At 33.8% G+C, this 26,305-nt stretch overlaps 2 protein-coding genes across 3 annotated transcripts; both read left to right on the top strand.

The window, feature by feature from the left end:
• The first annotated feature begins 1,621 nt into the window (after positions 1–1,621).
• LOC110682651 lies at positions 1,622–9,870 on the top strand. 2 transcript variants are annotated; one of them, XM_021858983.1, is made up of 8 exons: positions 1,623–2,313; positions 3,290–3,490; positions 3,606–3,701; positions 3,775–3,879; positions 6,822–6,953; positions 7,918–8,055; positions 8,502–8,717; positions 9,411–9,870. In XM_021858983.1, the coding sequence occupies exons 1-8, from the start codon at positions 1,798–1,800 to the stop codon at positions 9,735–9,737; spliced, it is 1,731 nt and encodes a 576-aa protein (XP_021714675.1). In that variant the 5' UTR covers positions 1,623–1,797; the 3' UTR covers positions 9,738–9,870. The 2 variants fall into 2 exon arrangements, with proteins under 2 accessions (XP_021714676.1, XP_021714675.1); XM_021858984.1 differs by lacking the exon at positions 6,822–6,953 and having other exon boundaries at positions 1,622–2,313.
• A 6,174-nt stretch (positions 9,871–16,044) lies between these two features.
• Positions 16,045–22,743, top strand: LOC110682653 (ethylene-responsive transcription factor WRI1-like). Its single transcript, XM_021858985.1, has 7 exons — positions 16,045–16,884; positions 17,096–17,178; positions 17,540–17,548; positions 17,933–18,021; positions 18,302–18,426; positions 18,766–18,842; positions 21,142–22,743. Exons 1-7 carry the CDS (start codon positions 16,535–16,537, stop codon positions 21,852–21,854), a joined length of 1,446 nt encoding a protein of 481 aa, XP_021714677.1. The 5' UTR covers positions 16,045–16,534; the 3' UTR covers positions 21,855–22,743.
• The last annotated feature ends 3,562 nt before the right edge of the window (positions 22,744–26,305 follow it).

Genomic DNA, 26,305 nt, shown 5'->3' on the forward strand with positions numbered 1-26,305 from the left:
GTTCGCCCTATTTACCTTAATGGTAAGCAGTGTTGACTATTTTCAGGTGGAGTTAATAAATGAGCATTAGAGAGTCCCGGGATTTGCTTCACCTAGTTTTAGGAATGTTAGTTTTGTTTTTATTTTTGAGTACTCATAACAATGGTTACTATTTTTACTAAGTATTAATAAAGGAAGAGTTTGAGATTTCGCTGCAAAGTTTTGGTTTGATTTAGTGGTTTTGAGTAGCCGTGCATAATCACGTGGCGGTAATACGCCTTAGTCTAACTCTACGGTATAATTATACGTATTATACTAGTATTTTCGTAGAGGGAGATTTGGGGGTGTTACAACAATGCTCGACCGAGTTTGAGCAATGGCTTGATGAATGTGTTGGATGTTTGATGATGACGCTGAGGGGGGAGAGTCGGGATCCATTAAGAGAGATGTGGTTTGAGAAAGGGGGCAGGATAAATTCAGAATGATTGAGAAAGGGATTAGGGTAAGGAGAAGAAGGGGCGATGGACGGTGTAGATGAAATATGACTTTTTGGAGGGCCGGGAATTAAAGCTAGTTGGGTGGAGGAGAATGCAACACGTCATTCGTGTCTTGAGAAGAGGAAACAAGGGTTTGACTTGTTTAAAAATTAAATAGGCGGGAATTGGAATCAGATTTTTTTAGTGAAGGATTTTGTGTTAACTTTTGGAGAGAATGGGCCTTCTTTTTTCTGTTGACTGAGGTCCAGCTGTCAAGGCCCTGGTTGGATAGTTCTGGAGAAGTGGAAGCCGCCGCTTTAGGGCGGGGCTTCGATTAGACATGGCTCTTATAATTTGAAATTTCATGGCCAATTGAACAACATTTGGAGCAAATCAGGGGGAGATCTTCCCAGATTAATGGTTGGTACAAATGACCAATCTGTACAAAGGCTTCCAAGGCATGGTTAAAGGAAGGGGGTTGATCAGAAGAGCAGAAGGAAGTTGAGATTTGAGAGGTGGAGCTATGGGAGTTCAAAAGGGCAGCTTTGAAGGATGGAGATGAAGGTGGTGAAACAGGGGGGAGGGGGATCAGGGGGTTTTCTTTCTCTACCTCATTCTCTCATATTCTTTTCCCTTTGATTATTAACCCCAACCAAATGACCTAGAGGATGTTTGTTTAGGGTGATAAACATGGTAGGATAAGGATAAAAGATGAGGATAGAAGAAAAGTAGGGTTTGTTTAGAGGGATGGAGGTTAGAAAAGGATAGGGGATAGGGATAAAAACATCCAATTACCTCTCCATTTCTATAACTAAGGGGTGGTATAAGGGGAAGAGATAAGAAATGGGTTGAAAAGTACAATTACACTTAATGAAATTGAAAGGGTAAAGAGAAGGGTAGAAGTTAGTAAAGGTATTTTTATAATTTTATTATTTATCCATAATTTATTTCTCATACTTATCAAACATGGGATAAGAATTATTTATCCTTGTCCACCTATCAATTCCCTATCTTTATCCTCCATCCTTATCCATCTTATCACTATCCTTCCAACCAAACGCCCCGTTAGTGTATTACCTATTTGACATTTCATGACCAAACTAAGGAATAATCGAGGGTTGACCAAAGCACATCTATGAAGGAAAGCACCAATTTTGTTTTGGAGCCAAAATAAGACAAAATCACAAAAGAAATCACCATTTCCGCAATTACGCTCATCACCATTAAATTGAACCCGACAAAATTCCCACCTAAATTCTTCAATTCTTCAAAAATGTCTATACATAAACTTGTACAACAAAATTTGCTCTTCAATTGACATATCCCATTTCCAATACAAAATATGGCAACTTCATCATTCAAATCTTCCTCAAAACGACCCACTACTTCATCTTCAACCTCTTCAACTTCCATCAATAAGCAGCCATTGCAGCAGCATTCAAGAAAGCCACAAACTTCGACCCAGAAAGCCCTTCCTCGAAGATCGAGAAGTGTGAGCTCATTTCCGAGGACCCAATTGGATATAACCTCGGAATTCCAGAACAAAAGGGACAATCCTCTCTTCTGGGTAGATGGGTCACCCAATAATTCCGAGGAAGATATTGATATGGTGAAGTTGTCCAATTTTGAGATCCCTAAAATTGTTGGGGTTGATAATTTACATAATTTGAAGGGTGATTTTGATGGTGGTGGAGATAGCAGGAGAGGGAGGTCAGCTTTGAGGAACTCCAGCGGCGAGCCGAAGTTCTCTAATGGTGATTTTGGTGGAGGTAGGAAGGATGTTGGCCGGAGCTTGTCTAGAGTTGATACTGGACGGCGGCGGCGGTCTCCGTCTCGAGGGCACTATGGTAATTCTGAGGTTGGTGACACATTTTATATCTCTTTTATTTAATTTTTTCATATTGATTATGAGAATTTTTTGTACCTGTGGTTAATTATGATGTTTTGAGCAATTTAGATGAATTAGTGTTGTAGACTTGTGTTGTATTGTAGGAATTTATGTAATGTAGACACTCTATTTTCGGCTTTTTGACCGGAGTTATGATGTAGTATTACCATGTACTTGTTGAGGGATTGTTATGAATTAGGTGATGGAAGGAGTTTCATCTGTATAATTTTATGATGGATGATGAATTGGATTGTGCAAGGAATCTTGGTTTTGTTGCTAATTTAGAATATTCAATTTTGGGTGTATTGATTCTTGAATTTTGTATGAGTAGCTAGTAGCTATTGTGGTTAATGGTTGATGCCTGGTGGTAGAAGATGAGAAAATTGTGTAATGTCAAGTTGTGTATAAGGCATTAAGCAATTGATTGTATGAAGCTTGATTTCTACTTTGCACCTCACATGTTATGCCAAGATGGGAATTGGGATAGTGCTGTCTGCATGTGTTCGCGAGAGCGGACAGTTAGGACACAATAGATCTTATAGTTTACCTAAATTTCTTATGGAGTTAAGTTGGGGAACACTTGAATCTTGTTTGAGGGTTAGGGGCTTTAACACATCTCTAATTCTTACAATTCTTTTCTCCACTGCCAAATCTGGATATATCTGTATTTTAGCTGTGACCCACAAGGTTCTTGTTCTGTTAATCAATGTAATAGTATAAGACAGTATTACACATAGTTGGATAAGTTTGTGTGGAGCTGAATTTTGCAAAAGAAGAGTTTGCTTCATTTTCCTGTTTTCCACTTGATCCATAGCTCTTCAATTGAAATGTTAAATAATTTTTTGAGCTTCACATGTCTCGAACGTTGCTAGCATATATGCCTGAAAATTTAGTTTTCTCTTTGAATTTCAAATGCATAATGTTGTATATTTGTTTATTTGTTCAGTTTGAAAAGGAGCAGGAAAGTGAATTGTTGAATTCTAGAAGCAGAAGTAATATCAGTTCTAAAGCAAATCGTGCTTTGGTTGATAAAAAGAGCAATCTGGCTAGAAGTGCTTCTGATTTCTCTGAATTACTGAAAGGCCGGAATACTTGGTCAAGTCAGCATCCTGCCTCTGAGACTTCAGATGATTCTGCCATTAATCTGGTATTATTTTCTTATACTCTTAGCTATTCATTTCATAACATATATTTTTTTTTTTTTATTTTGTTCTATTAAAGGACAAATCTCATCAGTCTCCTGTGATTGTTTTCTTGAATAGTCTGGCTCTCTAATACCTCATTGGGATGATGAAAGATCAACAAGTTCAATCTCAGAAGCTGAAGAAAAGACCATTAATGCAGTTTCAGAGGAGAAGGTTGGTTTCTTGATATTTATTTCCGTTGAATATTAGACCCTAAGTCCCTAAAATTTGGCTCCTTCCATTCCAGATAACTCCCTTAAAAGACAATAGTCGCACTACTGGTGGAATTTTTGAAACTGTTCGTTCAGAAGTTAGACGGGTTATCTCTGACTTGCAGAGTGACTTAAAACATGTGAGTGTCTCTAGATTATATTTTTAATGTTTTTTCTTTCCATTTTACTTTGCTTTTGCCTCAAGTTATTTTACAATCCAATTGCCTCCTTACTTTCAATGATTAGCCAACTTTAATTACATTACTAACCAGCTGATAAGTATGATCGATTGGAAAATCTGAAGCCAGCTGTACTCTACCAAACAACTACCTGGAATGTGCTCTGTTGTGCAATATGGGGATTAGAATGGGAAAGTTGCAGTGTTGTATAGAATTTCAAATTGTGAGGCAGGTTTGATTTGTTCTGCTGGCCATAGTTGCATAATATACCTTGTCCAATAATAAATTTTCTTCTGGGCTCCAAAGTCTTATTAACCGAACTGATTGTAATAAATTTAATTTGTACCATAGATATAGTGGTATACGTTATAGAATCCATAAACAAGAAAAAGAACTAGTAAGTTTTGTAGTAGAAATTTCTGAAAATACATTATGGCTACTCCATCTTGCTATATTGATCTCAGTGGATCGTTGATTTCTAATGAATGTCATATATATGCAAACTTTTTGACAACCCTGCATCCTTGTCTTAAATGAACTGAATAGGCAAGATCACCGTAATGTGTGTTTTAAAACAGACGTTCTCAACACATTGTTTGCTGACGTCTTAGTGAATAATGCCAACTTTAAGATGCCATGCTTTATGAATTGTTGAGGTCATCTTTAGTAGCAATTTTATTTTTCATTCTTCAATGCAATGCGATTAGAAATTATGAGTTTGCTTGTTTTGCTCATAAAATCATGTGCAACTATTATAGAATGGATTGAACAAGGTTGTCTTTTGACCTGTGCAAGGATTTAACTGAGTAAAGGAGGTAGCTGTAACTAATTGTCCCAAGCCTCCTATCCTACAGACGTATGCAAGATTTGTTCCCAAATAATATAGGAAAGTTTAATGAAGATCTGTTCGGAAGTAGCTGAGGTGGCAGTTTTTTAAGAATGCAGAGCTGAGATATAGTGAATGGAATAAAAGAGATAGCACTAGAGAAAGAATGGAGGTTGTTTGTGTGATGTAATTTCTTTGCTTGGGAGAGAATATAAGCCTCTCGAGTGCTTAGAGCCCCTGTAATCTTCCTTAGTGGATAATTATCAATTATATATCCTCTTCTCTTAACTCTTCCTAACTGATATTATTGTTAATTACTGGTTGCTGGATCCGATTCATTACTGTAATATTTAATATTATGATGAAGTTGAGCATTTGATCTTATATCAATTCTAACCTTTTTCATCTAATACCAAACTACCAGTGTCAAAACTTTTGACAAGACTCCCCTGCTTCAACACTTTGCTTTGTTCTACCACATTAGATTTCTTAGACACTCGTAGGCTAATAACACTCTTTAAATGGGCATGTACAACCTTTTCAGCCTTAATGATTTGTGCTTTGTTCAAAGGGCATGTCCACCCATTTCAGGTTCTACCATTTGTTTTGTTCATAGTGCTAATTTCTCTACATTTATGGTGGGAAGAGGTTGATTAATTTCTTGGAACTTCTAATTCTTGAAGGATCTATCGGATTAGGGAGTTAGGGACTGGTTGAGCTTCCTAGCCGACAAGTGTCCTTAAGATGATTTCCTTAATAGATGCTTTGGCAGGCGAGTTTCATTGGTAGATTTTTTTTCTTGTAAAATACTGCAAGGAATCAGCCCAGGCCCATAATCACTTATGCTCGCAGGAAGGCCAAAAAGAACTCCCCAGCAACTTTATGCTGAGGTGGAATTCTGTTATGAGGTTGTTAGTGGGTTTTGGGGTAATGTAGTAATTTTGGGAATTAGTTTGTTATTCCTTCTTAGCTGTAAAAGTTTGTTAGGGAAGGGATTATAAAGAGGAAGATGGTAGGAGGTGAGGGATAGGCAGAAAATTGTAGTAACAAGTTTTGGAGAGCTTCCTTCCTCTCGAAAGAAGGAGAGTTGTATTGTTGATTTCACTGATTAGCAATACATCATACCATTAGCTGGCCTCTTCCCTCTACTGTGCTTGTGAATTTGCTCTGTTTTGTTTCCAGGTCCTAGCAAATACTTCCTCCGTTTTTTTTAGTTGACATGCTTTGACTTTTTGCACTATTCACAAGCTATATTTTTACTAGCTTTGTGATTTATAGCTACGATATAACATTATCATGTGGGATCTTGTTGAATCGTATTAATATAAATTTTATTAATATCCACTTTTTATAATTTTACAATGTTGATAATTGGAGATGTTAATTGTTAAAATTGAGCGTTGGCAAATGTGATAATAGAAACGTGTCATCTAAAAAAACAGAGGAAGTATCAAATTAACTTTTGGTATTTTTTTACTTTTCGTTGTTGGCCAAACTTAAGACTTAAAATGAATCGACCCCCATATCACCTTGGTGCTGCTGATTTCCAGCAATAAATTCTCTATGGGATGAGGGCCTGAGGCCTGAGCTGTATAGATACAACAGTAAACTTTAAATAAAAATAAAATCAAAGAAGGAGAGTGGTTGGGAGATCTATATCTTATGGAAAGCCTCTGATCCACATATACTCTTTTCATGGACGAAGGATGAGCTACTGGATCCATATTGTCACTGAAGAGTACACAAAAAAAGTGCCTTTTGCAGTACTGGTAAATAGACTTGGTTTCTATAAAAATTTGAATTGTTCTGATAAATCATGGCACTATAACAAAACTAGCGGTCAATATCACGTTGCAAGACATGTAATAGGCCATTGGATGGACTAAGTAAAGACCATCAATTGGCATTTCCTTCTAAAAGCTCTTATAATGAGATGCAGAGCTGCCTTTTAAAGAGTGAACTTGAAATTGATATGTAAATTAGGATTACATGATTCGGTGGTAACCATTTTCTTAAGCAATCTTGTGCCAAGCAATCATACACCTGTCACATGCTAAACTACTAAAAAAATTTGTAGGTCAAATTAAGGAGTGATTCTGATGTAACTGATAGCGGCATCAATTCTGATGTTATTCATGAACTGGAGGATCCTAATGCAGTTGAACTAGTAGAAGATTTTAGAGAGGAATTTGCTAGGGAGCTGGAAGAGGTAATTTATCTTTCATTTTGTTGGAAACTGATCTTTGTCGGTCTCATTTCCTTTGGACTGGTTGACTACATGATTTTAAAATACAGTTTAAACAGATATCTAAGCAGCTGCTACAAGTTTTGTATTGTTTTCCTCCTTTTGTGTTCCTTTTCCTTTCCTTATTTCCTTGTAGACAATTTCCAAACTATTAGAGGAGGAATGCATTATATTGCTGGCAATCCGGCCTGGTACTTGGGGCTTTCTTGAATAAATTATTAAAGATCTTTGTAAGGAAAAAGATTCTGTCAGATAGCTGAACACTTGTTTCTTTTAAGAATTTTGCTTGTTTGGGCTCCCGTAGTTGTTATAGACCTCCTTTCTCATTAGTGCCATTACCATGTAGTTTCATGTGAAGTAGAAGTTGTACACAATAAATATCTCTGCAACTCTGACTAAAGGTTTCTCCATGATGTCTGGAGGTTCACCACTTTACCTTTCCTCAGAAAAGAATTCGAAAAATTTGTAAAATTAATGTCAGGTTTACAAGTACTTTTGTTTACAGAGTGAATCTTTGCCACGACATGCAAGGGGGAGAGATAATAAGATGTCATGTATATTCTTTTGAATCTCTTTTTAAATCAAACAAATGCTTTGTTTTTGATTCCAGCTATGCTTTTATATCCAAAAAAAAAAAAAAAAAATCCCCCTCTGGTCCACTCTGGTATATTTTATGTCCTTTTGGCACCCTTGGAGCATACTCATATAGTCATATGTAACAAAACCTACACCAACATTATTCTTTTAATTCACCTCAATGGTTTTTGGTCCACTTCTTTTGTCATCATATACTGTGATGATATGTTTGGCGTTGATGAATGAGTGATAATGTTACATGCTGTGTCATGAGACAATTGTCATCCTGATGTCATAGCTATCTTTCTGTCATGAAGTAAATGTGTTCTTTTGAATGTCTTTCTTGCTTCAGTGTGAAGAACGTACCAGGAAACTTCGAGCAGAATTAGCTGTTGAAGAGCATCGTGAGAGTGAATTATTTAAAATTCTTAACGACACTGTTCCTGAGCCAAAGACTCCTGTTGTGCAGAAAACTCGTGCAGTAAGAAAGGTGATACTCTATTTTATATTGTTACTGGGTAGTGATGGCGCCTAGGTTGTGTTTAGTATCATGGACTGGTGACAAATAGAGTTGGAGGATGTCCATATTACTATTCTTTTTACCTATTGATTGTTCTGTATCTTAGTCCTAGCGAGTTGGATTAGTCATGCAGCATTTTTCACTAGCTGTGAGTTTCTCTTAAATCTCTACTAAGGGTCTAATCCACTCTACATCGATTAGGTTGGTTAGTTTGTTGGAATAATATCTTGCATCTGAAAGCTTCTGTAAAGTGCTTGAGATATGTTTATAAAAATCCTCATAGCCTCTTTTATTGATGAGTCTTTTACTTCATTATTACTAAATCTGCTACCTTGAATTCATTCTTGAATGGCTAATGTATCTTCCTTGATCCTTCCTATGGTTCTGCTAAATTTCATGATATTAAATTTGTGCAGGCTAGTTTTGAAAGGAAGAAAATGTCTAGGCACCTTGAAGAAGATGCACTGGCTTTTTTTGATGAATGTGCTTCAATATCAACATTTGATCAGTCGGACTTTTCATCTATAGAGGATATACCCTCCATGGTTAGTGTAGATGGCCCAGGCAGTGAAAGAGTAGGTTTACCTGGAGTTCCAAGCAGATTTAGTGATGCTTACTCCTTTGAGACCCAGGTCTGTTCCTTACATTGACTGTTATCCTTTGTGTGTTTTCTTGCCATATTATTTGATACTGGCCTTTACTTCTATATCATAATCTATCCTAATACTGTTAAAATTCATGCCTCTGTTAGACTGGTTTTTCTGCTCTTTATTGCTGCATTTTTGCACACATCAAATGGGTTCATGGCTTAGTTGTAGTTGTGACTTGTGAGTATGACTATAGTTTTGCCTCTTTGAATTGCATGTGTTTTTCCTGCAACGAGTGGTACTGTTTTTAGAGGGGGGGGGGGGGAATCATATTTGGGATTATAGTTCTTATTAACATGGCCATCCTAGTGAGAAATTTTAAGCAAAGTTGCACATAAATTTGTCGACTTTACCTTAATTTATGGACAAATTCTGGATGGATCATCAGCGTTTAGCTGTATGCTTCAATGAAGTTTTGATAGAGCTATTGCACTCATGCATGATTGTACTTAATGAAATCTTCTTTCTAGCATGTAGGAGTAGCTACATAACCTCAATTAAGTCCTAATAGTCAGGCAATGACTTAATGTCTTAATTGTGATGGATGGTATATATGCCTCCTGTTTAGCATGGAATCTGATTTGTCTTCAGACAGTATCTATCTGCCTGAAAATATTTGAATAATAAAACTGTCTGTTTGATAAATCCTTAATGTTCGTTGTTCCTGTTGATATGCAGAGAACTCCATTTGTGGAATGTCACGAGGGTTCTCCACTTAAAAATATTCATAATAGTTCATTGTCAAAATCTCCCTCCATTTCACTTGAAGAAGACATAAGAAACTATGTCAAAAGTTTTTCCAAGGATAGTGGAGGAGAAACCAGCAACTCTGATAACACTAGAACTAGTACTCGAAGAATCGAAGACTACAATTGTGAAGTACCTGCAGAGAAACTTTTGCTGGACCGAGTAACGTTTAGGAGCAGAATAGAATCTGGGGGAATGTTATTATGTGGTGGAGGTGCTGGTTTTTCAGTGGCTCCCTTTTCTTCAGTTTTATGGTAAATAGCTCTGCAAATCTGCAATTTTTTTGTGTACAGATTTCCAAAAACTTCTGAAGAACTTGTATACACGGTAAGCCTTCTGCAATGAAATATAGAAATCATTTATGAAAACTCCGGTGCAATTTTGAAATCAATCCTCATTCTATCTTAGTTATGTTCCTATATATCTCCCCATTAAACTGAGGCACATATGGTGCAAGCGAAGTGATGTCATCAGGTTAACACAGAAACTCATATCGGATACAAGTACTTAGATATAAAATGACGAATCCGAGTAACATGGCGAAGTTTGTTTATTGTTTGTCAATGGGAAAAGGGAATTTAGGTGCAGTGTAAGAATCCAAATTCCATACAGCATGAAATTGGGCCAGAAAAAGAGGGCAAAAGTGAATACAAAAGAGCCCAAATGAAATGGTAATGTTTTTGCATGCCCTGTAAATCTGGGTTTGTTTTGTTATAAGTGAAGTGGGTGATGAGAGTTTCTGTACAAGTTTGCTGGCATAATTGAAAGTCATAAGCAAATTGCCAAATCTCTTTTTCACTCTTCAGATTTGATCTCACACGTGTTCTCTCTTTCACCTGCTTTTTCATGTTTTTTGGGCAACAAATATTACCCTCCACAATGTAACTGACATTTCCAGCTCCCCTTAACCCACAATTTAAAAACAAAAACTAAAAATTGTTTTCTGCTTAAAAAAATCTACTCTCTCCTAAAGCTGTCAAAAGCTGACCCGACTCGAAATATCAATTTGAATCTGATTATTAATCGACTCGTTTGAACCCGGAAAAATGGTGACCCGAATTTGATATGACCCGACCTGAAACCAACCCTAGACCCGAGTTAACCCGAGAATTTAATACCCGAACCTGAACATGAACCGACCTGGAGATGACCCAACCCGAATATGACCCGTAAATTATTGACCTGAACCGAACCCGACCTGAACCGAGATTGACCCAAACTCGTTTTAACTCGTCAAAACCCGAATTTAACTCGACCTATTACTAACCCGACCGAACTCAACCAACCCTATTACTAACCCGACCCGAATTCAACCCAACCCGAATTTAACCCGATATGTTACTAACCTGACCCGAATTTAACCCGACCTGTTACTAACCCAACTCGAATTTAACCCGACCTGTTACTAACTCGACCGAATTTAACTCGACCGGTTACTAACCTGACCTGAATTTTACCCGACCTATTATCAACCCGACCCGAAATTCAACCCGGTTTGTTACTAACCCGACCTGAAATCAACACGGCTTGTTATTGACCAGACCTAAATTCAACCCAAATTGATCCTGACCCGATTTCAAATCACCTTAAAGTCAATTTAGACCACCTTATTAATATTGATCAAAGTATAGTTATATAGTTACGTTGTCACTTGAGTTAATTGTGTGCTTGTGCAAACGAGTTACTATGATAAGTTCAATAGTGAATAGTTCAAAACATACGACTCCTTACATAGACTAATTGTAGCTATTTGCTCATTTCTAATTATTAGAATATATTTAGCATATATACTTCCTCTGTTTTTTTTTGCTTGACCCGCTTTGACTTTTACACTATTCACCACCCATCTTTTGACCGTCTTTTGTGAATAATATGTAAGGAAAAACATATTCATATATGATCTTTTTAAATTCGTCTCAATAAGTACTATCATAATATATAACTTTTATAATTTTTACTTATGGAGGATAAAGTTATTGTTTGTTAAAGTTTTGCACTGGCAAGCGTGATAAAAGAAACTGGTCATGTAAAAACGAACGGAAGAAGTATATAATAATAAGAGAATATATGCTAAATATATTCTAAGCTACTCGTAAAGTCGTAATTTCGTAAGCCTAAAACTACTCTATCTTAATATTGATCAAAGCATTTTGTCTTGGATGCAGGGAGACCAAGTCGGTCCAGGCTAGCAAAAGAAAGAAGCATCATCCCCAAAATAAAGAGTTAGATATAGTATATATTTGTTGCTTGGTCAAAGGAGATAATTAACTTCCTAATTATGGGCTATAGTTCCCTAGTATGTTGCCAGATATATTGTTATATAGTCAAAGCCAAAGGAAATAATTAGCTTGATAAAAATGATAATTATTTATTTATAGTCAAAGGAACCCGAACATGACCCGACTTGAAAATGACCCGACCTGATTGTAACCCGTAAATTATTGACTTGAACCGAACCCGACTTGTATCCGAGAATGACCTGACCTGATTATAATCCGCAAATTATTGACTTGAACCGAACCCGACTCAAACCCGAGAATGACCCAAAATGATTATAACCCGCAAATTATTGACTTGAACCGAACCCGACTCGAACTTGAGAATGACCCTAACCTGTTTTAACCCGTGAAAATCCGAATTAAACCCGACCCATTATTCACCCAACGCGAATGTAACCCGACCTAAACCCGACCCAAACCTGACTCGCTTACTCGAATTGACAGCTCTACTCCCTCTGTCCCTTATTTATATGCCTACTTCTCATTTTACACAGGAATTAAGGAACTTAAAAGGCATGGTTGAGAAGTACAAATATGCATGTGGGGTTAGAGAGTGATAAAGAGAAAGAAAAGGTAGTTGGTAATTATTGTAGAGATAGAGAGGAAAAGTATTGGAAAATGATGTTAAAAATACAAAAAAAAAAAAAAAAAAAAGTTAATGACAACTTGTCAAAAAGAAGAAACATTATCAAAAACATATATTTTTAAAATAGAAAATAAACATGTAAATAAGGGATGGAGGGAGTATCAATTTTTGTGTAAACTCAAAATTTTCATAATTTTGCACTTATTATTGTTTTTATTATATACTAGTATGAAGCTAAAGTTATCTTTTAGAGAAATTTTTTTGGTAGGAAGTTAGAAATTTTTTTAATTTTTTTATTTGGGTGTAGAAAAGTTAGAATGATGCAAATAACATAAACCTTTTTTTTTTTCTTAAAAAATCTTGATCCAATTTTGTTATTTGTTTATTTATTTATATGTGAAAGAAACAAAATGCATCATAAGCAGTTAAGTACTGTTGACTTATAGTTTCATTCAAACTAAATAGGTCATTACTCCGTAATATTTTCCAACATAACACTGTTATTTTATACTTTTATATTCCTATCATTTTCAAAGGTTTGATTCACTTAAATTTAGAATATTTAGATTTATACAAACTTAGCGAGATCCTATTTGATATATTTTTTTTATAAAATATAAATGATAATGTATGATTGAAATTATCTTTTTTTTTTTTTTTTTTTTACCACGTAAATAGTACTATGATTTAAATCTTAGGAACTAAGATAGTATAGGGAAGAAAATAAGGTTGACGATATGAATTATTTATACTTCGTGTGTGTGTGTGTATATATATATATATATATATATATATATATATATATATATATATATATATATATATATATATATATATATATATATATATATATATATATATATATATATACTTCCTCTGTTTTGTATACTTGAGAAAGCCAATAAAAAACGTAGGGAAATTCTCTTTGGTAGTAGCACTGTAGTTGTTTTTAATTTTCTCACTGATAAATTGTAAAAATTCTTATTATTCATGGTAAACTCTAATTTGTTATACTAATTCAATGGTGACATTAATGTTGTATGCAATTATGAGTCTAACTCTAGTTAAATTTTTAAAACATGATTAGTTTTTAAAATTTTTAATTATTAAATTATTTTATAAATAAATTAAGAAAAAAAATCGAACCAACCCAGCCCAAACCCTACCGGCGGCAGCCCCCCTCCCTCTCCCCTGCCAGTGCTCGTCCCCTACTGTCCGACCATCCCCAAACCCTGCGTCGGCCTCCCAGAGGCAACCTCACTCCCTCCTTCCCACACCTCAACTCTCAAGTCTCAACCCCTCACCCCGATTCACATCATCCTCTTCCTTCACCAATTTCTCTGGAAAATTATCACCATTAGCATGAATTCAACTTCAAAATGGTGATATTCAAGCTCGCGAAACCTCTTGAAATAATTAAATCGGCCGAAAATTGAACGCGAAACCCTAATTTCTGCTTGGGCTTGAGTGAGAGCTATTGAATCGGAAGTAAATGAAAGTAAACGCGAAACCTCTTGTAGTAATTGAATCGGCCGGAAACGAAAGTAATTGGATCGTCGATAGGGCTTGGGCGAGACAGCGGTGATGCGTTGACACGTAGGTTGAGGCTTGGGACTGGTTGAGGTTCGTCGCTTCAGCGAGGTTTCAAGACTAAGGTGAGGAAAGGTGGCTAGGACGGGGGAGGAGTACGGGGCAGGATCGAAAAAAGACGCCGACGATTGAAGGTAAAGGTCGAGGGCGAGGAAGGTGGTTGCCTGATTGATGTTGCTGGCTGTTGTCGGTTGAGGGGGAAGGGGAGGCCGGCGCGCCGGCGTGGGTGGGGGCGGAGAGTGGTGGGTTGATGGCTGGTTGGTGGGGGAAGAGTGGCTTTTTTTGTTTAAAAAAAATTATTTCTTTTTTTGTAAAGTAAAAAAATAATAATAAAATAAATAAATAAACTAACTCTAGTTAAATATTTAACTACAATTTATCATTAATGTCATGGTTAGCTTAATATAAAAAATTCAGGTTTACCAAAGATAATAAATTTTTTCACAATTCACCACTGAAAAAATTAAAAACTACAGTGTTACCAAAGAGAATTTCTCAAAAAATTAAATGTATGGATTAACCGAATAAGTATAAAGTTTAAACGTTAATAACACTTTCTTCTTATCAATGATATAATTTCAATTAAATCATTCATTTACCTAATCTAATACAAGTATTTTTTTTTAATAGAAGAAAATAGTACTAACAAATATATATATATATATATATATATATATATATATATATATATATATATATATATATATATATATATATATATATATATATATATATATATATTAGAAAAATATATTAAAACAGAGGAAGTATGTATAATCTAATCTAATATATATAAATAAAGTAGGCATATTTGGAGAGCATTAGGAGCGCCATGTAAGAAATATACTTATTTCGACCAATAAGAAGAAAAATTTGTATTTTATTCTTGAATTAAAAAACTACGTCGCCACCTAGATAAAAGTAACGAATTAGATTTGATATATCTAAAATTTTAATGCTAGATTATAATCCACGAATTAAATTATTTTAATGAAAAAAATAAAGTAAAAATATAGGAAAAGATAAATTTATTTATTCAATACTACGAGTATAAGAAATCCAAAAAAAATATACTAAAAAATATTTAAATGATAAACTCTTATAATAAAGTTTGATACCTATCATTATAACATATATTTATTTGTAATTATTAGTTACATTGTATTTATTTAGGATACTTAACGATTATTTGTTTATGTAATGACATACGATCAGATGTTGTATACTTAATATATGGATGACTTTGGTTATTTTTGGAGATGATGAAAAAATTCCAATGCATAGATTTGATTTTATATCACAACAATTTTTCATTTATAGGTAAATATATTGATTTATTTTATATAAATGTAAAAATTTAACACAAATTCTCTAAAAAGACGGGTGCACGTTAATTTATTATAAAACGAGTTAAAGTTGTGTTAAAAGCACTTAAAGTTACCCTTTATACTACAAAAGTTATTATTTTTCTATTAATAAATTTTATCTTACAAAAAACTTGTAATGTATTAGATTAATCATATTAGTTTTTATAGTATTTAATCACGAATTTATAAGAAATTACAAATTAAAATAAAATTCAAACCAACGATAAATTAAAAGTTACCATAAAAATAGTTAAAGTTATGCTCAAACTGACCGTTTTACAATAAACTTAATGTACACTCGTTGTACACAAGAATTATTCAAGATTTAATTTATATCAATTTCAGTTTGGCTAACATTTCACGGTTCAATTTATCCATTGATGTAGTAGGTTGGTTGTGGACGAGGTTGGTGATTCTATCGAAATAAAAGATATGGTAAATTTAAATTATTAAAAATTTATCATTTCACATTCAAGATTATATATAACGAAAAAAAATATCATATTTACCATTTATTTATATTTAATAAATTCATTATAAATTATAGTAAAAAAAATAAATATTAAAATTTTAATTTTGTCTGAAATAAATACAATAAATCAAATAATTAAAAATCTTAGATGAAAAAACCGTACATCGCACGGGTTTCCATCTAGTTCATATATATAGAAGAAAAAATAACGTTGATGATTTCATTTATTTTTATATCTTTAAAATATAAATAAAAAAAAAACCAAAAGTGTTTTATTATTTGTATTTTCGAAAGGGGTAAAAAAAAAAAAGGCTTAAAAGAGAGATCCAAAAGTTACACACTGTATATAGCAAATCCTGATTGGTAGCATGGCTGAAACAACTTGGAGCCATTAAGCCAAGTGTTTGGCTTGACTACACCTAATTCTAAAACCCATTACATTTAATTTTATAAAATTAAAATTTAATTAAAAAACTCAATACTCTAGTTAAAAAAAAAACCCTTAAACTCAACCATAGTTAAAAAACCCCTTCAGCAGAAACATCAGGAGAAAGAAAAGAACAAGTCTCAAAGTCTGTTTTACACAATCTTTCTTTTCTCTCTCACTTCACTCTCCCATCCACCTTACCTTGTTTTGGTAAACAAACCACCCTTTTCTTCACCAAATTTCTCTTGCTAATTTATCACATTCAAACCCATACCATACATTACTCTATTTGTTTCACTTATTCTTTGTTGTTGCGAAACAGCGGAGGAGGAGGATGAAGACTAAGAGGTGTCATTCACAATCCCAGCCTCCGCCTCCGCTTCCGCGCCGTCGCTGTCGTGTTTCTTCTCCAATTACTAGTAATGCTGCTATTGCTGCTGACTCCTCTAATGGGTCGCCTTCGTCTCCGTCGTCTTCTTCGTCGTCGTCTTCGTCTTCCTGTATAGTTGATTATCATAATCATAATGATGGTGATAATGATAAAAATAAAAATGACCAAATTAAAATTGATGACGACGAGAAGCCGGCTAAGCCTAAACGAACTAGAAGAAAGAGAGCACCAATTAATCCTAAAACTGAGAAATGTACCAATCGTCGTAGCTCCATTTACAGAGGTGTTACAAGGTAATTTAATTTAATTTACAATGATTTTTTTTTAATTTCCACTTGTCAATTTTAATTTTTTTTTTGTTGATTTGTGAAAATTTAATAAGAAATTAGAGTTGATCAAATGCTGATTGAATTTAATTTGAATTTTATGTCTATTAATTAATTTGCATGTCTTGGCAATTCGGTTAGTTTTAATTTTTGTTTAATTTTTGGGTGAAATTTGCAGACATAGATGGACAGGAAGATTTGAAGCACATTTATGGGATAAAAGTTCTTGGAATAGCCTTCAAAACAAAAAAGGAAGACAAGGTAATTTCTGAAAATCTCTTTATTTAATTAAAAAAGATATTTAATTATTTATTTTTGTTAAAAAAAATTAAATGGTGAGTATTCTCATGGAGATCCGTAATCTCGGTTAATTAATATTTTGATTACTGTATGGTTGGTGATAATGATACTGTAATACTCCTACTTAATAATTAATTAATAAATTTAAATTTGTCCTATTATTATTGATTTATTTCATTATTTTTTTAATTTTTTAATTTTATTTATGGAGTATTCGTATAACGTTATTTGGAGTTTGTTCTGCCAACTTGCTGACTGCGTGCGTTTTCTTTGTCTTTCTGACTATCTCACTCAACGTTCATCTTCCGCTTCCTGTTCAAAGTTTATTTGGGTAAGTCCAATTCATTCGTTTTTTTTTTTTTTTTTTTTTTTTTTTTTTAAAAAATTTAATCTCATCCTCAAAAATGAGAGCAACAATTTCGTAAATAAATCAATAATAAATTCTAGTCAGCATGACTTTCGATGCATGGGTTAATAAGTTGTTGATTTATTTACAAAATTGCCCATCTCCGACATAAATTAGGATTTTCTAAAACAAATGCATCATAAATAGCCGACTCAAAGATTATATATTTGTCCGTCTCTAAAAATTATTCCTGTTTGAACGGTAATTGTGACAAAAAAAAGGTCAAAACACGAAGAACTTTAGAGACGGGGGATTAATGTCGTAACAATCTTGAAATTGTTTTGTTTTGGGGTGATTATTTAAATGCAGGAGCATATGATAGTGAAGTAGATGCAGCTAGGACATACGATCTAGCGGCACTTAAGTATTGGGGACCAGAGACGACATTAAATTTTCCAGTGAGTAACCTAAGTTTGTGAGCAATTATAAGTAAAACTATATTATAATTTTTATATCCCAAAGTCTTGTCAAAATGAAATGCAGCGGTGTTTTATTGCTAATCTAATTTTGCGACTTGCACCACTTTCTTTCCACTTGTTGTATGTTTGACACACACAGCTGGGTCATGCTTTCAATGTTAATTTTAATGTCGTGCTTTAATGTTGTTACAAAATTAAATAATAATAATAAAGAGGAATTTGACTTACAATATGGTATGGTATGTATTGATTTATGTAGATAGAAAATTATACGGAAGAGGTTGAGGTCATGCAAAATGCGTCCAAGGAAGAGTACTTGGCGTCATTGAGACGGAGAAGTAGTGGATTTTCGAGGGGTGTTTCGAAATATCGTGGCGTGGCTAGGTACATTTCAATGGATTTTATTGCCCTGCTTTGTTTTTTGAATCAAGTTAACAATAAATATCAGTAGTCCGAACTTTTGACCATTTTAATATATTTGTCGTCTTTTTTAGATTTTGGAGGATGTGTTCTTGTAATACTTGTAAGTCGTTAGAGGCTTAAATTTTTGGGAGATTTTTGTATTATTATGAGAATGTATCTCTGAAGGTAGAATTTATGTAAAAAGATGGTCAAAAGTTTGAATATTCATTGTTTTTTCTTTAATTTTATGGGTCATGTGACATCTATGATTCTTTGAATGTCTCATTAAAATTTATTTTTAATCAATTTATTTTTTTGTAGGCATCATCATAATGGGCGATGGGAGGCACGAATCGGGCGCGTTTATGGGAACAAATACCTCTACTTAGGCACTTTCAGTAATGTCCTGAACTCTATTTCTCTTGTGCTCGCTCTCGTTCTATGTGATTTAGGATCACGAGCACACACGCAGATACGTGGTCGGACAAAGTGATTATCATAATCACAGGGACAAAGATACTTAATATTTGGACTGACCCTTTTGGTTTGGTCACTTTCTGTGATCATCATGTATAGTATATGTTGTATGTATTCCTGTCCACTATAAACAATAAGATATAAAGGAAAGGGGGTGAGTACGGTACAGTAGATCTGCCATTAATTAAAAAATTGCCCTTACGGACTCACATGGTGTCACGTGAGTCAAATATTGTGAATACCTTTTAGGAATGGGTTGCTTGATCTGATTTTATGAAGAAAATTATTAGTATGATTAATTAATTAGGTAGGGTTTTGGTGAAAATTATGATCCACTAAGATTCCTACTCTTTGCTTAAATCCCGTCACACCTGACTATTACATATGCAGTTATGCACCCCCCACCTTTACCTATAAAGATATGTAATAAAGTCAAAATTGATCAGAAAAGAGTACAAAAAGGGGATTAAAGAAAGGAATCAATCTTATGAAAATAAATTTGAGATTTACTGGTATTTTCGGTAGGCCCTTAATTCTGTTTTTCTTTATATAGGGGATGATCTAGAGTTGTTGAGAAATTAGTTTTATGAGAGATTAAGATGAGCGCTGAAAATTTAAGGAAGAAAAGCTATGTAGTGAAGAAAAAAGAGAACTTTTTTATGGGAATAAGGGGTGTGTTTACTATATAGGGCCACTTCCATGCATGCTAGTGTTGTCCTACCATCTTCCCTTACTCAAAACTCTACTTGTGCACATGGGAACTTCATGTACAAATTAAAGCACTGTAGAGTATCTTGTGACTTTGTTTTGGTCAATACTATTACAACATTCGAAATCACTTAAAAACCATGCGTTATGCAATTGATCAATTTGCTGTGAATCTTGACCTCGTCTTTTTAACTGAGTAATATTCTTTTGAACTGAAAGAAAGGTCTCTTACCTGGGTAATTAGGGAGTTAAATAGCTCGTAATCTTATTTATACACAAGAGAATTGAAGGGCATCAAGGTAGGACAAGATTATCTCATATTTCCACCTATTTTTAGGGACTTTTGTTGCTTGTTTGGCCCCTCACCCATGTTTCATTTGAGTTGGCAAAACTCCTGCCTTAAATGTTAAGGTGTATTGTTAGTAGTTGGGGAATATCATGCTTAAAAAATATTAATAAATAAAAAAAATCTTTTCTTAATTTTGTCCCCACTTAAATGGTATGGACTTCATAATTCATATTGAACTATATGCTTGCTGATTTTATTTATTTATTTATTTATTTTTTCCAGAAATTTTTCTATAATATTTTGTATATTTTTATATTAATTTAAATATTAGTTTGTTTAATTTTTCCCCCTTTTCAGGAGGGCTAGGAAAAAATGTGTTATGGTCAACTAAATTAACCTAGTTGGATGTGTCACATGTGGTCTGCTTTCATGCACATCTTATCTTTGGAGTTCACCTTCTGACTAGATCTTGTCTTACCGGCCAACTATTAAATTGTTATGATGATTTGTGATTTATACATCCCTACCTGGTTTGATATTATCCTTTAGAAAAGCCTTGTTTCTTTTTAATTAAATGAGAAGTTGTATCCTAGTTTCTTCTTGCTTCTTTTTACTTTTATTGGGGCCCTAAGTTCTTGTATAAAATCAGATACCATAGACTGTCCGAGTGCCCGACATATCCATCACTTCGTTGTTTGTTAGTCTACTCGGTTAAAGTTTTCTAAAATGCCGTGACAGATTATATAGGCTCTATAGTATTTGAATGTATATTCCTGCTACCATTTTAGAGCTTTTGTTTGACATCATTCTTATCAGCTCTTGAAACAAAGCTTTAGAAGAAATAAGTTTCAATTACAGGCTATACAATCTCAGTTTACAACTAAAATAAGTATCGATAGGTTCCAATAAGTTGAGAAAGATAATTTCAGGCGAAAAGAACAAAGCCTAAGTCAATGACCTTTTAGCTGTGGCCATGTACTGAAATATAATTCTCTGTTTCAACAGTAATTTTAAACATGAGATTTTTATTTGATTTCTCTATGTAATGAAGACTTGCTTGTCGTGAATGCTTTGGCTCATCTCCATTTTGTAATGGAGCTTGCTTAACAATATTAGCAGAAGGGAAATTATATACTGTATATAAATTTGCACTCTTCTTAGTTGAGTATAGTTTGAATTTCACTATCCTCTATTAACACAAATTTGTATCATTTTTACTTTAGGTTCACAAGAAGAAGCTGCTGCAGCATATGATCTGGCTGCAATAGAGTATAGAGGCCCAAATGCGGTGACTAATTTTGATATTAGCAATTACATTGGTCGTGTGAAGAGTCTTATGCCAAAGGTTGAATCAGAGGAACCAAGTCCCAAACAAACAGAAGTTGCAGTGCCAAAATTTCAGCAACAACAAATAAAACGACAGAAAGAGGAAGAAGAGCTACAAGATGAAGCGCCACTAAAACAGCAAAATTTGGTTGATGCTGTACAGCGGGAACAAGATCAACAAATGGGTATTCCGTCTCAGCTTGAGGAGTCTAAACTAGTTAACTCCATTGATCACCACCCAGCTATGATAGGGATGGAGGGTGCTGAGGATGCAAGAGAAAACCCGTGGAGTTTTTGCTTGGATACAGGGGGTTACGACCCCCTCTTGGTTCCGGATATTCCCTTTGATGAAGATGGCGGGCTGCTTGATTTATTCAATCAGACCAATTTTGAAGAGAATATTGATATGATGTTTGAAGGAGAAGGAAATTTGATTAGTTTAGATGACACCTTCTTCGATGGCACAGACGTCATAGGTTGTCAAACTTCCGAGGAATTAGACAAGAAGATGGAGATTGTGCCAAAGGTAGAGGAGAATTCACTTTCGTTTTCATCGTCCTCTCCATCATCTCCGTCTTCGATTACTAGCTTAGACTCATGTCAGCTGTAACGCTCATACAGCGTTTATGCATTTTAAGAACTGTTTCTTCTTCTTTCCCCCTCTTTTCAAATTTTAGTTTAGTTTCTCGTTTTCAGGCTCTTGTTTTAGCTTTGTGTTTGTTTTAATTTGTCTGGCTTTAGTTTTTCTTTTCTTTTTTATAAAAAAAAAAGGTTAGTTGTTGAATTGAAGATCTTATGAATGAATAGGAAGAATTCCAAACATGTCATTAATCTTCTGTTGTAGGAAAATCAAAATTTTGTTTCTTGAATTTGAGGTTTTTTTCATGTGGGAGAAAAAAAATTATTCACTCCATTTCATAATATAGTGCCTATTCCATTTTACATAAACCTACATATTGAGACGTATTTAACAATACACTTCTACTTTTTTTTTCTTTTTTTTGGCATTGAAAAACTGTGGAATGAAAAACTGTGGTCAAAATTTGATTGAATGGAAATAGACATTACTCATAGATTATGAAACGGAGGGAGTAAGAAATAAGCATAATGTTATGAATGTGAGGCACGTTTTTTCTAATATCTAACCTCTTTTTATTTGTGAAAAGCAAACTAAAGTCAAGATCATTAAGTGGATAATGGATTATCAAGGTCAACTGAATTTAACTTTGGAAGCTGTTTTTGTGTGGGTGGAAAGTGGATAGGGAAAGTACATTGAATATCTTTCTCTTTTCAAAAATCACAAAATTTGAAGATTTTTGGCCCAATTTCAATTGGACTGTACTGAATCGGAACTTGGGACCAAATAAATAGTGACTTGTTGGGATAAGATTGTAAGTTTGTAACGCACATACGCAATAGTAATCCTTTTTATTTTTTAATTTGTTTTGGCAACGTAATATTAATCCTTATAGATTCATAACATGCTCGATAGAGCATGATGTGCATCATCCTTACATTTGTGTGACAATGTCGTACGACATTATGATGCGACTCTATTTGTTTTTTTGGTTCCTTCAGACCTTAATGGTACCATAGAAATTGGCTTAGGGTACCTAGGGGCTATCCCTAAATTTATTGATTACTAATATAACAATGCGAATTTATGCGAAACAGATAATATATTTATGATAGGAGAAAATCAAATATACAACATTTGCGATTATAAACTAGCGTTTGATAGCTTCAATACATTAGCTACTCTTATTAAAACTAAGGTTTGACTATTAATTCAAGGTGAAACTACATAAAACACTAAGGGTGTGTTTTGTCCAATGTAACATATTTTCATGAAAAATGATTTATTTAGTTTCCTTCATTTTCCTTTGATTAGTTGTGAAGGGTGAAAAACCAGTTTTACAATAATGGATAATTACTCTCTCAATGGTCGAAATTTACTCTTTTTTTTTTTTTCAAAATAAAGAAAGCCACAATTTTCTCCCTCCTCTATTTATTTATTATTATTATTTTTTTAAAGACAACCGTGGGAAATTAATTTATTAAATCAAAGGTCCGCCAAAGTTTGAAAACTTTGGGGGAAAAGATCCATACTAACAAGTTTGTTACTAGAACCCATATCCCTTCTAACCGCTAAATGCGCAATAGTATTTCCTCCCTCCTTATCTCCTTTTTTTTCTTTCCTCTTATCCATTTTCACCTTTTCACTCCTACTTTTGATTTTTCTACTATTCAACTATGGTCCTTTAAATTATGTTAAATGGCGTTCCTAAAGATGTTTAGGTGTCATGTGGCACTTTTCTCAATCAATCGAGTCTTTCATTCACGTGCTTAAAAATATAGGTTGTACAATATTTGAACCCACGACTTAAAGTTTTAAATTAAAAGTATAGTACTATTATATGTCATTCGGTTAGATTAAATATATATAAGGATTTCAATCATTGAACTAATGCATTATCTCGGGACATCACCCACGCCGAAAAACTATTTTTACTTTAAACCAAACAAACCTCGGAGAGCCCCTAAAGAAATTATTTGTACTCCATATTGATTTGAAGTTTTATTGATGCCTTCCTTAGAGAATCCTGACATTATCCTTCGTCAAGAGTAAGTGTTTTAGGAAGTTGTCATGCGGTCATCATTGATATGATTGGGCTTATTTATTTGGCGCGTTTTGAATTTGTTTACTTCAAATTTTGGGTCAAATGACGAAGTGAGTCTCTGGACTAGAACCAGGCCCAGGCCCGGCCCAAATGGTGTTGTTCATAGAGTTATAAATTTGTACTTGTACATCCATAGCTTTTTTTTTTTTTTTTTTTTTTTTTTTTTTTTTTTTTTTTTTGTGGTGTGTGTGTTCCTTTGATCTCTATATCATGAAGTTACACATATTATTATATGTGGTCAGTTCTATGATATTTCCGCTTTACATAAAAGATGAATAATTGAGTAATCGGAGTACTCTACCCCCTTCATCTCTGTCTCTCTCGTTCTCTCCGCCCCCCTTCATCTCTCTCTCTCTCTCTCTCCATCCCCTTCATCTCATTCACACGACCATCGCCCACCACGCGAGAGAATAATTGTTAAAGTGGCTATTCTCGGCTACCACTTTAATTTGTTGGGAGATTTCATGGTGTTTGCCTTTGTTAAAGTATCTGATGAAGTATTGTAACTTTGCAAGCTTTCTTCAATTTTTTTTTTGGATTTTAGCCTACTGTACTTGTGATAGTCAATAATTGTGGATTTGTGGTCTAAAAAGGAAAATGATACGGAGTACAATGTTAAATTTTTTTTTAAAAATATTTTATTTTTTTTTTTTTTTTGTAAATTATTTTGTTTTAATTGATTGTAATTTTGTATAATGACTTTTTATAAAGTTAAGCAATAAAACTCACATGAAAGTGATTAAACTATGAAAGATGGTAAGTTTATGTAGAAACAAAAGAGTTGGTGGATTAATAATCCAGGAATCCTATGACCCGATTCGAGAAAATCGGGGCATGGGCCGATTTACAAACTACCCGAAGATTCGGGTACCCGGATCTAAACACCCCTACTTGAGTGTATGGACATGAATTAGACTGGAAATGTAATACCCCATATTTTTAATGTATTTTATACATTATTTATTTATTTATAAATTGTATTTTTGGGGCAAATTATTTTAATTATGAAATTTAAATAAAATGTGTTTTATATTTGATCAATACTTAACTCCACCAAATTATAGCTTGTGTTCATATTAAGCCTAATCATCCTTTTATTTAATTTGGGCCAAATATTTCTGCATCATATTATTTCTTATAAGCCCAAATATCTCTATTTACCATACTCTATAAATATCTCTTCAATCTCCAAAATTTTGCCAACCAAAAAGTTAAATTGTCAAAGTAAGTATTTTTCTTTCTCTTTCTTTTTCCTTTTTCCTTTTTCCTTTTTCTTTCTCTTTCTTTTCCTCTTGTTTTCCCCTTCCCGTGAAATTCATGGGTGGGTTCCATGAACCCACTGCCAAGTCACCCCTCCAACCGGATGACCTCAAACCGCCGGCCACCTGCTGCGCTGCCCCTGCCGGTCGGATGTCCACCGCCCATCACCGTGGCTAACCCTCTTCTCTCTCCTCTTTTTATTTTAATTATTTTGATGATTTTAATTATGAGTTTTGATTTTAATTGTTCAAAATATGTTTAATTGGTATCAAAATCATGTTTTAATGATTAAAAAGTGTGATTTCATATTATTTAGTTTGGTTTTAATTTTCAGATTTTATAATTCATTAAGTTAGGGTTTTAATTTATAAAGACTTGATTTTTAGGGCTCTAATATCAAATAAATTTGGGGCTTTTGTGTTCTAGGTGTTTCTAATTGATAATTGAGTATATAAGTGATGTTTTGATTAAGTTTTAGGGGGTGTTTGGTATGGAGTTAGTATAGGAAACAGAATGGAAATAAATTAGGAGGGGAAAGGGTAACAAATAGTGTTACCCTTACTAGTTGTTTGGTACATCAAAGGAAATGGAAACAATTATCACCATTCCGTTTCCTCTTGTTTGGTATAACAAACGGAAATGAAAAATAAGAATGAATAATACAATGTTGTCTATGCTCATATTTTACGGGTAAAAAAAAAAATAAAAAAATAACCTAGATAAAAAATATTGTCTATGCTACATATTTTACAGTAAAAAAAAAAAACAAAACAATATATATATAAAGCAAAGTTGGCACTCATTAATTTTCCAAACATTGACTAATAATATGTCCATCATCATATGAATAATCCCAACACATAACTTGTATTGCTCAAGTTGCAAATGTTCAACAAAAAAACAAAGACATGGCAGCAACCAAATGCTACTTCTTCTTAAGAAGATCAATTGCATATTGTTTTTTTCATGTTAAATGGTGCTTGATAGAAGATATGAAGCTTATATTCTTCCGCCATGAGAATAGTAGCAACCTCTAAAGCTTCGGATGGAGAAATGCCATCTAACTTCATCACCTCGTCCAATACCTTGTTCACCTTTTCATCCATCCTTTGCTCCCTTT

This window comes from Chenopodium quinoa, unplaced genomic scaffold, assembly GCF_001683475.1.
Source record: "Chenopodium quinoa cultivar QQ74 unplaced genomic scaffold, ASM168347v1, whole genome shotgun sequence".
NCBI classification, from domain to species: Eukaryota; Viridiplantae; Streptophyta; class Magnoliopsida; order Caryophyllales; family Amaranthaceae; genus Chenopodium; species Chenopodium quinoa.